At 52.4% G+C, this 14,406-nt stretch overlaps 1 protein-coding gene across 3 annotated transcripts in view; it reads left to right on the top strand.

Annotated features, from left to right (window-relative positions):
• Positions 1-14,406, top strand: part of FRMPD2 (FERM and PDZ domain containing 2) — a 111,613-nt gene that overhangs the window by 63,667 nt on the left and 33,540 nt on the right. For all 3 annotated transcript variants that reach the window (XM_070058098.2, XM_070058096.2, XM_070058099.2), the window contains exons 15-18: positions 1,354-1,510; positions 7,768-7,984; positions 10,886-10,971; positions 12,641-12,733. In XM_070058098.2, coding sequence (XP_069914199.2) covers positions 1,354-1,510; positions 7,768-7,984; positions 10,886-10,971; positions 12,641-12,733 — 553 coding nt within the window. The remainder of the gene's footprint in view (positions 1-1,353; positions 1,511-7,767; positions 7,985-10,885; positions 10,972-12,640; positions 12,734-14,406) is intronic.

Below are 14,406 nucleotides of genomic sequence, written 5' to 3'. Positions count from 1 at the left end.
CCCCCTTCTCTGTTTCTTTTTCTTTATTTTTTTGACAGGCAGAGTGGACAGTGAGAGAGAGAGACAGAGAGAAAGGTCTTCCTTTGCCATTGGTTCACCCTCCAATGGCCACCGCGGCCGGCGCGCTGCGCCCGGCACACCGCGCTGATCCAATGGCAGGAGCCAGGTACTCATCCTGGTCTCCCATGGGGTGCAGGGCCCAAGCACTTGGGCCATCCTCCACTGCACTCCAGGGCCAAAGCAGAGAGCTGGCCTGGAAGAGGGGCAACCAGGACAGAATCCGGCGCCCCGACCGGGACTAGAACCTGCTGTGCCGGCGCCGCAAGGCGGAGGATTAGCTTAGTGAGCCACGGCGTCTGTTTCTGAAAAACAAGGAGTGTAACATAGAAAAGCATCTCTTGGTGGTGGGAATCTCAATTCCTGTTGCATTTTTGGGGGACTCTCGATCTGTTTCCACTTCTATGGAATCAGTTTAATGACATAAAATCCCCCATTCTGTAGCTACAAAGACGACATGAGTTAAAGCATAAAGCAACCTGGCGTAGAACCTGGTGCGGAGCAGCGAGAAACATCAGCGCACAGTCTGAATGCCAGCGCCAGGCTGAGAAGGAATCCCGGCACTGGAAGATGCAGAAGAATGGCAGGGCTCCTCAAGGCCACTCACAGACGGGATTCCACACTAGGCTGGCCAGGCCCTGTGGTCAGGAGCTGTAGCAAAATGTTTTCTGCAGGGAAACACTGTCTGCATTCACAAATCCACGGTGCACCTGCCTTCAAGCCTGTGTGACAGTATCCCCTTTGCATGTGTATTAGCAGTCAGCCCCTCAGCATCCTGCTGGTGTTTCCAACCTTATCAGAAAGACGGGGGACACTTACAATTTCAGGGGACACCAGCTAGGCTGGCAGGTGGTCTGCTTCCTTCTGAGAGGAGGGGCAGGACTCAAGATGGTGCTACATGTTGTTTCTGTCTGGTTACTGTCGCACAAGCACGTCCGAGTGCTTTTGTTATTGCCACAATCCCACTGCCAGAGACTTTTGTCTGCAAATCTTTTGGAGTACGCAATGGTCCTTCCCTAATGCACCCAAGGGATCCCATTCGCTCCCCGCGGCCACTGGTGTACCTGGCTCATTTCATGCCTCTTGGCAAATGACGTTTGCCTGATCCACAAGCACTTGCCTTGTGAGTGGAGGAAGACACAAAGATTTTCTTTAAGGAAACACAAAAGGTCTTAGTCGGACACCATAGTCCTCCCCTCCTGGATGCCCGGCGGGTGGATGCTGACCTGAGGGACTGAGTATCTTACTGCCCTCTGCAGGGCTCTATTTATTCAAGTCTCTATTTTCTTCTTTCAGCGAAAGAAGTTCAGCATCACCAGCAGCGTCACTGGGAAAAAGCACACGTTTGTCACCGACTCCGTGAGGACTTGTAAATATCTACTGGGCCTCTGCTCTGCACAGCACGGGTTCCACGCCCTGATGGGCTCTGGACAGTCTCCCCAGGTGGCAACGGGTGAGTACATGCTGTATTCGCAATTATAAATCTGTCATTATTTTTTTAGGAAAGTAATTGGCATATGTAGATACAGTTGCCCTTGAAGCTTCTACAAAGTCTTAAATCTACCCAGTAATGACAAGAACACAATAAAAATAGGGCCAATGTAGTGCTAAGTGGCTTAGGCCACTGTCTGAAATGCAGGCATCCCATATCAGAGTGCCAGTTCGAATCCTGGTTGCTCCACTGCAATTGCCAAGTAGCCCCACGAGGCAGACTGCTGTGTTATTCGGCTTGGAGAAGTCAAGTTCTGTCTTAGCTGCTTGCTGGTGGGGCTGAGATCTGAACCTCTGGCTCCTGGTGCCTGGTGCCTGCCGTCTTCACCCCGTCTCGGGCCTTTCACTTGTGCCAGAGCATGGACATTTGGGCTAGACAGGCTTGGTTTTCAGTGCTGGCTTTGGTATAGCTGTTGTCAGTCTCTGAGCCTGATGACTGATTATGGACAGGAGTAATACAACACAGTGGGTCATGCCCTTCTTCTTCAGAGCACGGTCCCTGAGTTTGCAGCAGGTGCATCACTTGGGAGCTTTGCTAAGGATGCAGACTCTCAGGTCCCACTCCAGGCCTCCTCCTGAGTCGGAACCTGTGTTTGAGAAAGAGCCCAGGTGACTCAGATGCATGGAAAAATTTGAGAAGCACCAGTTGGAACATGGCCCATGGAGTGCAAGAGCCTCAGGGGGTGCCACTCACTAGCTGTGTAACTGAGCCCTCCCTTTCCACCTCGTTGCCCCCTGTTGGACACGGGGGCCATCCCGCAGGTGCACACACATCACATTTCAAGCTCCATGTGCAGGGCTCAGGGCTCAGGGCTCAGAATGAGGGGACTGATAGTGGCTCCTGCTTATGGGGAGCCACTTTATGTGGGAGCTGGGTCACTGGGCCCTGGGGCTGGCCCAGGGGTTGGGATCCATGGGAAACAAAATTGCGGAGCTTTCGAATGCAGAACCAAGCAGAGGAAGTAAAGGCAGCTTGTCATTTGCAGCTGAACCGCATAAGCCTCTCACTGAAACCTCAGGGTGTGGATTCCAAGATGTTTCCAGGGAGCTGTGGATGATGCATGTAAATGAGCCATAATCTGACTCACCTGCCCCTACTGGGATACAGTAGGCGACAGGCTATCAATATGGCTCTTATTGCCTTTTCCAGCCACTGTAAAATATTTATAATGACTGCATGAGCTCCCTTGGGAGATTAGTCCTTCCAGGCTTGTTTGACTTAGAACTATTTTTCTCAAGCTTCAAATTCCACTGTTTCGGGGAGTGCTCAGGAATCTAACATTTGTTTGCATTAAAGGGATCTGTATATTTCACTTTGTGTTTATATGGGGGTGCAAACTGTTGAAAGCTTTACTTAATGTATACTAAACTGATCTTCTGTAAAAAAAAAAAAAAAAGAAGAAATTATCAATTCCCAACTTGACTCTCACTGGGATTAAACATGACAATAGGTCTGATCTGATTTCATCATCATTTAAAAAATTTTAAAAAAGGGATCTGTTTCACCATTCACCTGTCTTTTAAAAATTCCCTTCCTATAGTGTTTGCAAACACCATTTTCAGTGATTCCATGCAGCTGGGACCCGGCCACCTCCAGCTGGAGGCCCCCTCCCTGCCAAAAAAATCCTGGCAGTACATCCACAGTGATTCTTCCATCCCCACACTCCCTTGGCCACCATCTTCACCTTGTTCCAATGGGACCACTCTGCAGGAAACTGGGAGAGTCTGCACCTGCACCTGCTGTTCCCACCTCACTGTTACTCCATGCTCTCAAATGGGCTCCCTGCTAGGACTCCTGCCCCCTACTAGGACTCATGTCCTTCTGCCAGCCTTCAAAAGGATTGATAACTTGTCGGGGCTCTCTGATGCCTGCAGGGACAAGCCCGGATATCTTAGGGTGACAGGTCAGGTGCTCCATAGCCTGGCCCTACCCTTGACTGATTTCCCTTTAAATTTACTTGTTTATTTGAAATCAGATTTACAATGAGAGAGAGAGGGAGGGAGGGGGGAGAGAGAGGGAGGGAGAGAGAGAGAGAGAGAGAGAGAGAGAGAGAGAATCTTCCACCCACTAGTTCATTTTCCAAATGGCTGCAATGGCTGGGGTTGGGCCAGATTGAAGCCAGGAGCCTGGACCTCCTTCTGGGTCTCCCACATGGGTGCTGGGGCCCAAGCACTTGGGCCCTCTTCTGCTGCTTTCCTGAGCACACTAGCAGGGAGCTGGATTGGAAGTGGAGCAGCAGGGATTTGAATCAGAGCTCATTCGGGATGCTGGCACTGCAGACAATGGCTTGACCTGCTGCACCACAGCACTGGCCCCTGTCCGTTCTTTGAGCTGGACCTTGGAAGTGTAATCATCGGGTACGAGAGCCAGGCGTTTTGAAGGTCCCGCCGTTTTCCTGGGTGCCATGTCCCCGCCCGGTGTTGCTCTGCCTGCTCCGTGGCATCCGTGCCAGAACGGATTCTGTGGTGTTTATCTGGGTGCGTTTGACAGGGAAAATGATTCCGCGCTGGCGCTTTATTTTGCATGTCTTTGATTGTTGCGAAGTCAAACATTTTCCAAATGTTTCTTAGTCATTCTACTGTAAATTGTCTCAACAAGCTCGTTACTTTATGGGTATCTTCGTTTCCCTGGGGAGAAAGAAAACTGCCTGAGTGTTTGCAAGCGCATGATTTCAGGACTAAGGCAGGCAGGATCTGTCAGCACTGCAGAGTGGGGTCCTGGGCTCCCATGGGTGGCCTCGGGGCAGTAGGGGTGCCCTGTGCCTTTCGATGAGCCAGCCTGTGGCTGCAGGACTGCAGATCTGCAGGGGGCTTCCCAGAATGTCACCCTGGTTCCTTTTCCCTCATGATCCTTGGCTTGGGATGTCTCCTGCACGCATGGAACATTGCAATGAACTTGGACTTCAGCCCTCGACATCTGGCTGGACACAGCCTTCCCTGGTGCCACAGTTATGCTGGGAGCCATCCATGGCCAGGAGACAGGGACCATTCCCTCTCCATGGCGGGGGGAGGGGTGGCTGTGGGACATTCTTGGCATCTCTTCCTTCCGTCCAGGAAAGGTTGTCAGCTCCTGGCTCTCCTGCCTCCCAGCGAAGCCCTCCTCCACCATCTGTCCACCCCATCAAAGCCCACGTGGCTGAGGTGTGCTGTGGCTGGCGGCACTCCCTGGCAGCCCCATTGGCTGCACGGCTGCAGGCTGAGTGCCCGGCATCTGGGGTCTCATTTCCTGGCCTCACCGTACGGCCACCGCCCTGCTCAATGACACAAGGCAGACAGCGTGTGTCCCCCTGTGCTTGGCCTGTAGCCAGCACTCAGCAGACACCAGCTGTGGGTACTACAGCTGCTGCTGTGGCTGGAGTCCTGAGCAGACTCGGAGTTCAAATGCTACCCGATTCAGGCCAGAGGTCAAGTCCTATTCGAACTCCTTCCCGACGCCATCTTTCTTGCTCATCATGTGAGTCATGGTACCGTAGGGCATCCCACGCACATGGAAAAGTCTCCCTGAGTATCTTGAGAAGGCCAGGGGACTCAGGGGGCAGAGCTCCTGGGGTAACCCCAACAGCACGCAGGAGAAGAGGCGGGGGCTGCTGGAGGAAGGAAGTGCTCACGGGCACCTGGGAGTGTTGGGGTCTCACTGCACATACAGCACAGGCTCCACACACATGCACACAGACTGCGCTGCATCACACATGTGATGCACACACACCACACACACCACACATGGTATGTACACCATACACACATATACACACCACACACACAAATAAACCCCATGCAGGCATATACACACCACATGTGGTATATACACCACACACAAATACACACCACACATGTGTATTTCACAACACACACATACACACCACACATGCAAATACACATCACACATGTATATTACACCACACACACATATACCCACCACACATGCAAATACACACCACACATGTATATTACACCACACACACATATGCACACTACACACACAAATACACACCACACTGGCATATACACACCGCACATATGCATATATGCCACACACACAAATACACACCACACATATGTATTACACCACACATGTGTATTATACCACACATATACACACCACACATTTGTATTACACCACACACATATACACACCACGCACGTAAATACATACCACACATGCAAATATATACCATACATGTGTATTACACCACACATGTGTATTATGCCACACATATACACACCACACATGCAAATGCACACCACACACATATACACACCACATATGTGTATATACACCACACACATAAACACACACCACACACACAAATACACACCATGCACAAATACATACCACATACATAAATACCACACATGTGTGCATACACCATACATACAAATACATGCCACACACATAAATACACACCACACATACCACACGTGTGCATATACAGCACACACATGTAGACACATCACATATACAGATATGTAGACACCACAAACATATATGTACACAGTGTACCACACACACTACTCACTTCTCATACATTCCACATGCATTAGTATATGGTACACACATACCACATTCACACATACATAATACACAAACATACACACACAGCACACATATCACACATGTATATATACATGACACACAGAGATACACAGCATACATGCTCACATACAAACTACATGGATGCACATGCACACAACACACAAGTACATACAACATACCACACCTGCATGTACACATTACACATTACACATATACCAACCACAGTCACCACATGCATGTGTATATACACCACACACATATATGCACAGTATACACACATAAATACACACCACACGTCCCACACATGTATACACACAACACACACCATACACATGTACATAGACAGCACACACACACATGCACAGGCACACACCCCACTCAGGAGTCTGGAAGCAGGTGAGCACGCATGCATGGCTCTTTCCCTCCTGGCTCTGGCGCGTGACAGACGGTGAGGACAGTCATCTCTTTCCTTTCTCATCACCCCCAGAATGCAGTGACGTGGTCCCAATTTTCTATGAACAGGTTGAGCAGGGAAGTGGGGCCCCTCGCAGGCAGGCGCAGGTGCAGGTCCAGGGCACGATGTCGGGGGGAGGGGCGCGGGCGCATCCTTGCGCAGGAATAGGATCTGGTTGAGCGCTGCTCCCAGGGCAGACGCGGCCGTGTCGATGCTGAGGACCACGCTCCGCACGGTGGAGCCCAGCCTGGGACGCCCAGGCCTCTGAAGTCCCCTGTGCTCCTCCAGCGTTGGCAAGCACAGGTTCGCCAAGGCCAAGAGCAGGGCGGGGATGGGGGCCATGAATTCTGCCGCAGGCCCACTGGGTCTGAACCTTCTCCCAAAGCTCTCCTGGTTCCGGCTCATCCAGCAGGCTCCTTGGTGGTCCTGGAAGCTGCAGGGGGCAGGGAGCACTCATCTCATCCTTCTTCTGTTCCTGAAGCTATCTCATCACAAGTGCTAATGAGGAGGACTTGCAGTCCCAGGCTAATCACAGGAACAATGCCAGGGGATAGAGTGAGGCAGAGCAGGAGGTCCCCATCCCAGGTGTGGAAAACAGAAAGGAGAGGTCCAATCTGGGGTGTAGGAGGGCACTTGGAAAAGTTCATGGAAAAATGGACTTGAAGAAGTTACTTTTGGTGCAAAGCTGTTTGAAATGCCTAGTTTTTAGAAAAATATTTCTTTTTCTTTGAAAGGCAAAGTTATTGTGAAAATGAGAGAGAGAGAGAGAGAGAGGAGAGAGATCTGAGAGAGATCTTTCCTCTGCTGGTTCACACTCCAAATAGCCACAACAACTGGTGCTGGGCCAGGTTGAAGCCAGGAGCCTGGAACTCCATCCAGTTTCCCACCTGGGTGGCAGGGGACCAAGCACTTGGGCCATCTTCCGCTGCTTTCCCAGGTGCATTAGCTGGGAACTGGATAGGAAGTGGAGCAGCCAGGTCTCGAACCAGCACCCATATGGGATGCTGGCATGGCAGGTGGCAACTTTACCACTGTGCCACCATGCTGGCCCCTATGCATGATTTTTATAATATATATCTTTCATGAACTTTGTGAAGATTCCTTGTATGCACTGATTTTTATTTTTTTCCAACTAGATAAACTTCTCTTTTCAGTCAATTTTCCGTGAACTTATTGAAATCCCCACGTGTTGCTGCACCTTGTACTTGTGTCTTTTTTTCCCTGTATTCAGAACCAAGTAAGTCCATGCAAATGGCCTGTCTGAGTCCTGCCCACCAGCACCCAGCCCAGCCCAAGCCTCTCAGTTGGATTCAGAGGTTGTCATGCTCAGAACACGAGCTGTTCACGCCCGGGCTGCTGGACACCACGGGAGGCGTGCTGAGCGCGTCCCTGGACAACTTCAACATGGGAACCAGCAAGGACGCGGGGCCCGAGGGAATCAGAGGCAGGTGGGTTTCACACGACTGTTCTTGGTGTCTTGTACCTGGTGCTGTGGCGTGATCCACACCGGAAGATCTTGTTTAAAGAGGTCAAGTGTTTAAAGAAAGAACCTTCAGTGGGCCACTGTCAATTAATTCCGAAGAGTCACTGGAGGCCGGCTATGGGCTGAGTGTGTGCCATACGCTGCAGGGCAAGTATCTCATCCCCCTAGCACCTGCTTCCATCTTTCAGTATGCGCTAGGTGATATGAAATTGAGGAGGACAAAATAAACGAGAGAGTGTGTCTGTTTGACCTGATCATGGCCCAGCACTGCTCTCAGCACATCAATTCATTTGAGCTTCACCACCCTGTGAAACGTCTCTGCGGTTCCTCCCATTTTACAGGACAGGGAACCGAGGGGTGAGGACTGGAACGCACAGCTGGCCTTGGAGCCCGGGTTCCCAACTTCTTTTCGGTGCAGCCTTGCCTGTTGAAGGATGCTGCTCATTGAAATTTGCCTGTGGAAGCCGATGAGCTTCTAAGTGCAACTTTACAGCATAAAGCAGGCATACTTTTAAAAATAGCCTAGAACTTATGTTACACTTACACTGCAAGTTCTATAAATAGCTCGGCTAGATCCCCAGGCAGCTCACGGCCAACAAAGGCTGCTGGAGGAGCTGCTTCGGCACTGAGTTTTACACGGGCTTCAGCAAGAGGGTGAAGTGCACACACACACACCCTAAAGTGCTTCTTGGAAAAGCACTGCTCCAAATTCTGTGGATGCAGTGTGTGCACCGCGGTGCAGCAGCAGCTCTGTCGCTCTGGGTGAAGCATGGCTGCTCCCAGCAGCTCTTGCTGAGCAATGAACTATCTGGAACCACTGTGGCTTAAAACAACCGCATCGTGTCACCCACCCCACCACTCCTGGATGACATAGCCGAGCACGGCTTGGTTGAGGGCTGAGGGCTGAGGGCTGAGGGCTTCGTTTGCTTCGTGCGGTACTGGCTGGGACCATGAAGGATCTCAGCGGGTGCTGGAGTAGTCTGCTCACAGGCCTGGCCCCTTGGTGAGGGGGACTGGGATGCAGGTTGCCCTGGGGCCCTCTCCCTCCCTGTGTGGTATCAAGTCCTCTCCATGCAGCACCTCCAGTGAGGCTCCGTGTGGCAGCTGAGGGCTTCAGGCTGCCAGTCCTTTTCGGTTTGGGCTTGAAGCTGGCACAACCTCGCTTCTGCCATCCCCTGGGTACACACAGTGCCATTTCAGCACAGATCCGAAGGAGGCAGAAATCAACTCCCCTCCCCCCTTTTTAAGATTTATTTATTTGAGAGGCAGAGTTACAGAGAGGCAGAGGGCAGAGAGAGAGATCGATCTTCCATCCTCTGGTTCACTCCCCAAATCGCTGCAACAGCCGGGGCTGGGCCAATCCAAAGCCAGGAGCCAGGAGCTTCTTCCAGGTCTCCCATGCGGGTGCAGGGACCTAAGGACTTGGGCCATCTTCCACTGCTTTCCCAGGCCATAGCAGAGAGCTGGATTGGAAGTGGACTTGAACTGGAGCCCATATGGGATGCCAGCATTGGAGGGGGCAACTTTATTCACTACACAACAGCACAATCTCCCAGAAGCTGACCACCTGCTTTCCTAAGCACAGCCAAAGGGTGGCTCCTCTGCACCACTGGCTCCATTGAGGGCGCCTTCAGTGCCCCCACCCCCCGACATGCACCTGCTTCTGTCCCTCCGTGCCTTTCACCCTGAGCTGCTGCTGCTGCTGCTTCTTCTTCTTCTTCTTCTTCTTCTTTTTAAGAAAAGGCTTTATTTGAAAGGTGGAGTTACATCCATTGGTTGGTGCCCCAAGTGGTTACAACAGCTAGGGCTCGGCCAGGACAAAACCAGAATCCTGGAACTCCCTCCTGGTCTCCAGTGCGGGTGCAGGGGTTCAAGTACTCAGGCCTCTGCTGTCTTCCCATGAGTATGAGCAGGGAGCTGGATTAGAAGCAGAGCAGCTGAGACTCTAACCAGTGCTCATATGGGATGCTGACATTGCTGACGGCAGCTTTACCCACGGTGCCATAGCGCCAGCACTGTATTAAAACATTTTTGATACAATGTGGTAACACAGTCGGGTGATAAGGACAACTGAGTCTGTTCAGGGGGTTTGCCATCCTGGAGGTCCAGACCCGGCTTTGGTGGAGGCCCCGAGCACCCACTACTTTGCTTGTGTTCTGGCTTCTTGCTCCCTCTCCTTTGCTCACTGTGGAAGGCAGCTTATCCCTGTGTGGATCTAACCTGAGGGTAGACAGGGGGCCCTCTCGATTCTCCCAGAGCCTAGAACATTCTTTGTGTACTAGACTGCTGCCCATTCAGCCAAATGCAGTTGAATGCCTGCAGGAAAAGTTCTTGGTATTGGCGTGCAGGATGGAGGGTGGGGAGTGGTGTCCCTACGCTAACGGCTACAAGGATCCAGGAGAGAAGTGACAGGTGTGCACATGGCAGGAGGGGTGCTGGACTGTGCCAGGCTCCTTCCCAGGGCTCTGGGCTACAAACAAGAGCAAACATCAGAATGCAAGGACATTATAAGCCCCGGGGCTTGACACTGATGACCTGGCCTTGGTGCCCTCACAGACCTGGGCAATGGGGATTTTGTGTCCTGGTCACAGCTGGGGACGTGGAGTTCTGTGAGTGGCCACGCAGCCCACCGCAGTGGATAGGGGGAGGCTCATCCGAGGTCTGTGTGGCTGCAGAGTCCCCTCTGAGATCCCAAGGTTTGCCTGTGCATCCTGATTCCTAGAGCAGCCCCTGATAGGGTCCCCCTATGGATGTGCCCAGCGATGGAGAGTGAGTTTGTCTCTTCCAGGCCACCGTCCACACTCAGACACGCCTAGACATTGCCTTCAGGGGGCGCCTGACCTAACCTTGTGGCCTTTCCCTGCAGCCTCTGCCATGGCCCGGAGCTGCCGCAGGATGCCCGATTCATTCAGAAGCCAGCGACTTTTGATCATCTCCTGGGGCTGAGCAGGGGTACGGGACGCGCCATGGCCGGGGTCGGGGTATTGACGGGTGATCCTGCTTCAAGATGCTTCCTGAATCATCCTAGCCATCTTTTTCACTCTTTACAGTTATTTTCAAAACTACTACGCTTGGGAAGAGCTCTCCCAGCCCCACTTGGCGTTGTCTGTGTGCGTGGATCTGACACGCGTGGCTTTGGCGAATGCGTTCCCAGTGCCCTGGTGCAGGAGGAGGAGTGGCCGCTGTGGAGCAGAGCGCACCACCCCTTAGCTCTGCTGCTTCCTGTGGGCCCTGAGTCTCAGCCCCTGCGCTCACCAGGAAATGCACTCTGGGTGGACCTGGTCCCCTCTGCCATCCCTCCTCCTGCAGGTTCCCAGTTGAATGCAAAGACAGAGAGAACCCATAACAAAGGCCACTGTTTTTGTTTTTAAAGATTTATTTATTTATTTAAAAAGGAGAGAGAGAGAGAGAGAGAGAGAGAGGTCTTCCATCTGCTGGTTCACTCCCCAAATGTCTGCATAGGCCAGAGCTGGGCCGATCTGAAGCCAGGAGCTTCTTTCAGGTGTTGCACATGGGTACGGCCCTTGGGCCATCTTCCACCACATTTGCAGGCACACTAGCAGGGAGCCGGGTCAGAAGTGGAGCAGCTGGGACTCGAACCAGCTCCAATATTTATCCCTAATGGGCATGGAGCCTGGGACTGGACCAGGACAGCACCAGGCAACTCCACGCTGTCAGCTGCCTGCCAGGTTCCATCGCAGTCCCCGGGGAGGAGGGACAGGGGACAACTGGGTCTTCCCTTGAGGGCTCGTCCCTTGGTCACTGTGACAAACTTCCCCAGGACTCCAGCTCACAGGAAGTGGATTTGGGATTCTGCTTCGGGTGTCCCCCAAGCTCCGCGCTGAGGGAAGGCCCTCAGGACGTCCAGGGTTGGGCCGCCAGCCCCATCCCAGTCGGGCTGTGTCTCCATTTTGGTTGTCACTTCTGGCAGCTGCACCTCTGCTCATCTTCTGTCTTTTTCTGAGACTGGTACAGAAGACATCTATCCATAGTCACTGACAACACGCCCCACGGTCCCGCTACCCTGGCCCCTGGAGCCTGTAGGGCAGCAGTGAATGACACTGACCCAGCAGATGCGTGGCAAACAGAATTGAAAGATACATTCATTGTGGTGTAAACGATTTTTGGAATCCACAACAGAGGAGGGGTCTTCAAGGAGTTTATGGAGAATGTATATTATGAAAAAATACTGCATGGATAGCCAATTTCATTTTTGCACCAAAATAAACTTAACATCGACTTTCATTTTGCCAGAAGCTTTTTGAATGTCCTCCTCTGTGCTCGGCATTCTATTCCCAGCGCTGTTGGAAGATGAAACGTGAGCTCCCCTTGCTTTCAGGTGTATGCGTGCGTGAGTGTGCATGCAGGCGTGTGTTGCACACGGGGCACACATGTGTGCATGTTTGCACTTGTGTGCATGTGCACATACATGCATGTGTGCATGAATGTGCTTGCACATGGGTGCATGTGTATATGCTTGCACATGCGTGTACATGTGTGCATATGCATGTATGTGAGGTGCACATGTGTGTGTGTGTGATGCTGTTTGCTCCTTTTGTCTCCATATCCACCCTATACTTTGAGGGAAAAGCTCACCACGGTGCTGTGCTTCCCCCTCTAGGGTCACAAAATAACTGGAGAGAGAGCTTTGCAGCTGAAGCCGGTCGAGAAGTCGTGCGTGTGACCCTGAGGCGCGATCCACTCCGTGGTTTCGGTAAGGGGACTCCCAGGAGGTGAGGCCCAGCTTGTCCCCCTGGGCAGGGGTGGGGGCTGCTTTTCCACTTTCATGTTTCTCACCCCCTTCCCTGCCCTGCTCTCCCAATTTGCCCTTTCCAGCCATTGCTTGTGCTTTCCCCTCCCTTTAAGTGTTTAGAAAGAGCATTGAGACCCGGGGGTGCTTCCCTTGTAGGACTGATACCATTTTGGGATGCATCTAAGCACAAGGTAGAAAAAGATTTATTTTCCTAACACCACATGACAAAGTTGGTTTTTAAAAATTTATTTTACATATGTGAAAGGCAGAGGGACAAAGAGAGAGGGAAGGAGGGAAGGTGGAAAGGGGAGAGAGAGAGAGACAGAGAGAGAGAGAGAAAGGTCTTCCTTTTTCCGTTGGTTCACCCCCCAAGTGGCCGCTACGGCCGGTGCCCTGCGGCCGGCATGCTGCGCCAATCCGAAGCCAGGAGCCAGGTGCTTCTCCTGGCCTCCCATGCGGGTGCAGGGCCCAAGGACCTGGGCCATCCTCCACTGCACTCCCTGGCCACAGCAGAGAGCTGGACTGAAAGAGGGGCAACCGGGACAGAATCTGGCGCCCCAACCGGGACTAGAACCCTGGGTGCCGACGCTGCAGGTGGAGGATTAGCCTAGTGAGCTGCAGCGGCGGCCTCCCCAAATAGTTTCAATGGCCAGGACTGAGCCAGGCCGAAGCCAGGAGCCTGGAACTCCCTCTGGGTCTCCCACGTGGGTGGCAGGGGCTCAAGTCCTTGGGCCATCACTGCTGCCTTCCCTCCCTCATTAGCAGGAGCTGGATCAGAAGTGGAGTGGTCAGAATGGAACCGGTGCTTCACTGTAGGAGGCCGGCATCACAGGCTGAAGGCAGTGGCTTCACTCACTGACACACCACGCTGGCCCCACCTTTCATATAGAGAGCACTTCGGAAAGCCTATGGAAAAATAAACTTTATTTTGGTGCCAAAATTCTGAAATCCCTGCCCAGTGTTCCTAGGCACCTTCGTGTATAGCTTTTTAGTGGCAGGCGGAAATGGTCTGACCAGGTTTTAAGATTCTTAAAACCACTTATGAAACAAAATACAAGATAGGGGGTTGACTCAAAGTCATCTCTTTCGGGACCAGCATTGTGTCATTGTGGGTTAAGCTGCCTCACAGCTCAGAGAGGTTAGGTTGTTTGCTTGAGCTCACACAGCGACTCAGAGGCATTTCTGACGTTTGCCCCATGGTCTGCTGGTCTTCAGAGCTCCTTTGCACTCCACCAAGACACAACAGAGAAGAGGGGTTGCTCCCCCTTAGTAAACAGCTAAACTTGGCGTGCAGCCCACCAATGTGCCCTGCTTTTGCTCCAGGAGATAATCAGAGCCAGGACAGAGATGACTTAAACAAAACGCTTATGTTTCTCTACTTGCAAGGCAGAGTGACAGAGCTGGTGGCAGGGAGAGAGAGAGAGAAAAGAAATCTCACATCTGCTGTTCACTCCCCAAATGGCTGCAATGACTAGGGGTAGGCCTGGCTGAAGCCAGGAGCCTGGGCCTCCATCCAGGTCTCCCACGTGGGTGCAGGTGCCCAAGGACTTGGGGCATCTTCTGCTGCTCTCCCAGGCACATTAGCAGGGAGCTGGACCAGAAGCGGAGCAGCCAGGACTTGAACCATCACCCAA

The sequence above is a fragment of the Oryctolagus cuniculus genome, chromosome 15, assembly GCF_051225735.1.
Source record: "Oryctolagus cuniculus isolate XC-2025 breed Fujian yellow rabbit chromosome 15, ASM5122573v1, whole genome shotgun sequence".
NCBI lineage: Eukaryota > Metazoa > Chordata > Mammalia > Lagomorpha > Leporidae > Oryctolagus > Oryctolagus cuniculus.
Note: the sequence above shows the minus strand (reverse complement) of the source record. Positions and strands in the feature narration are given on the sequence as shown.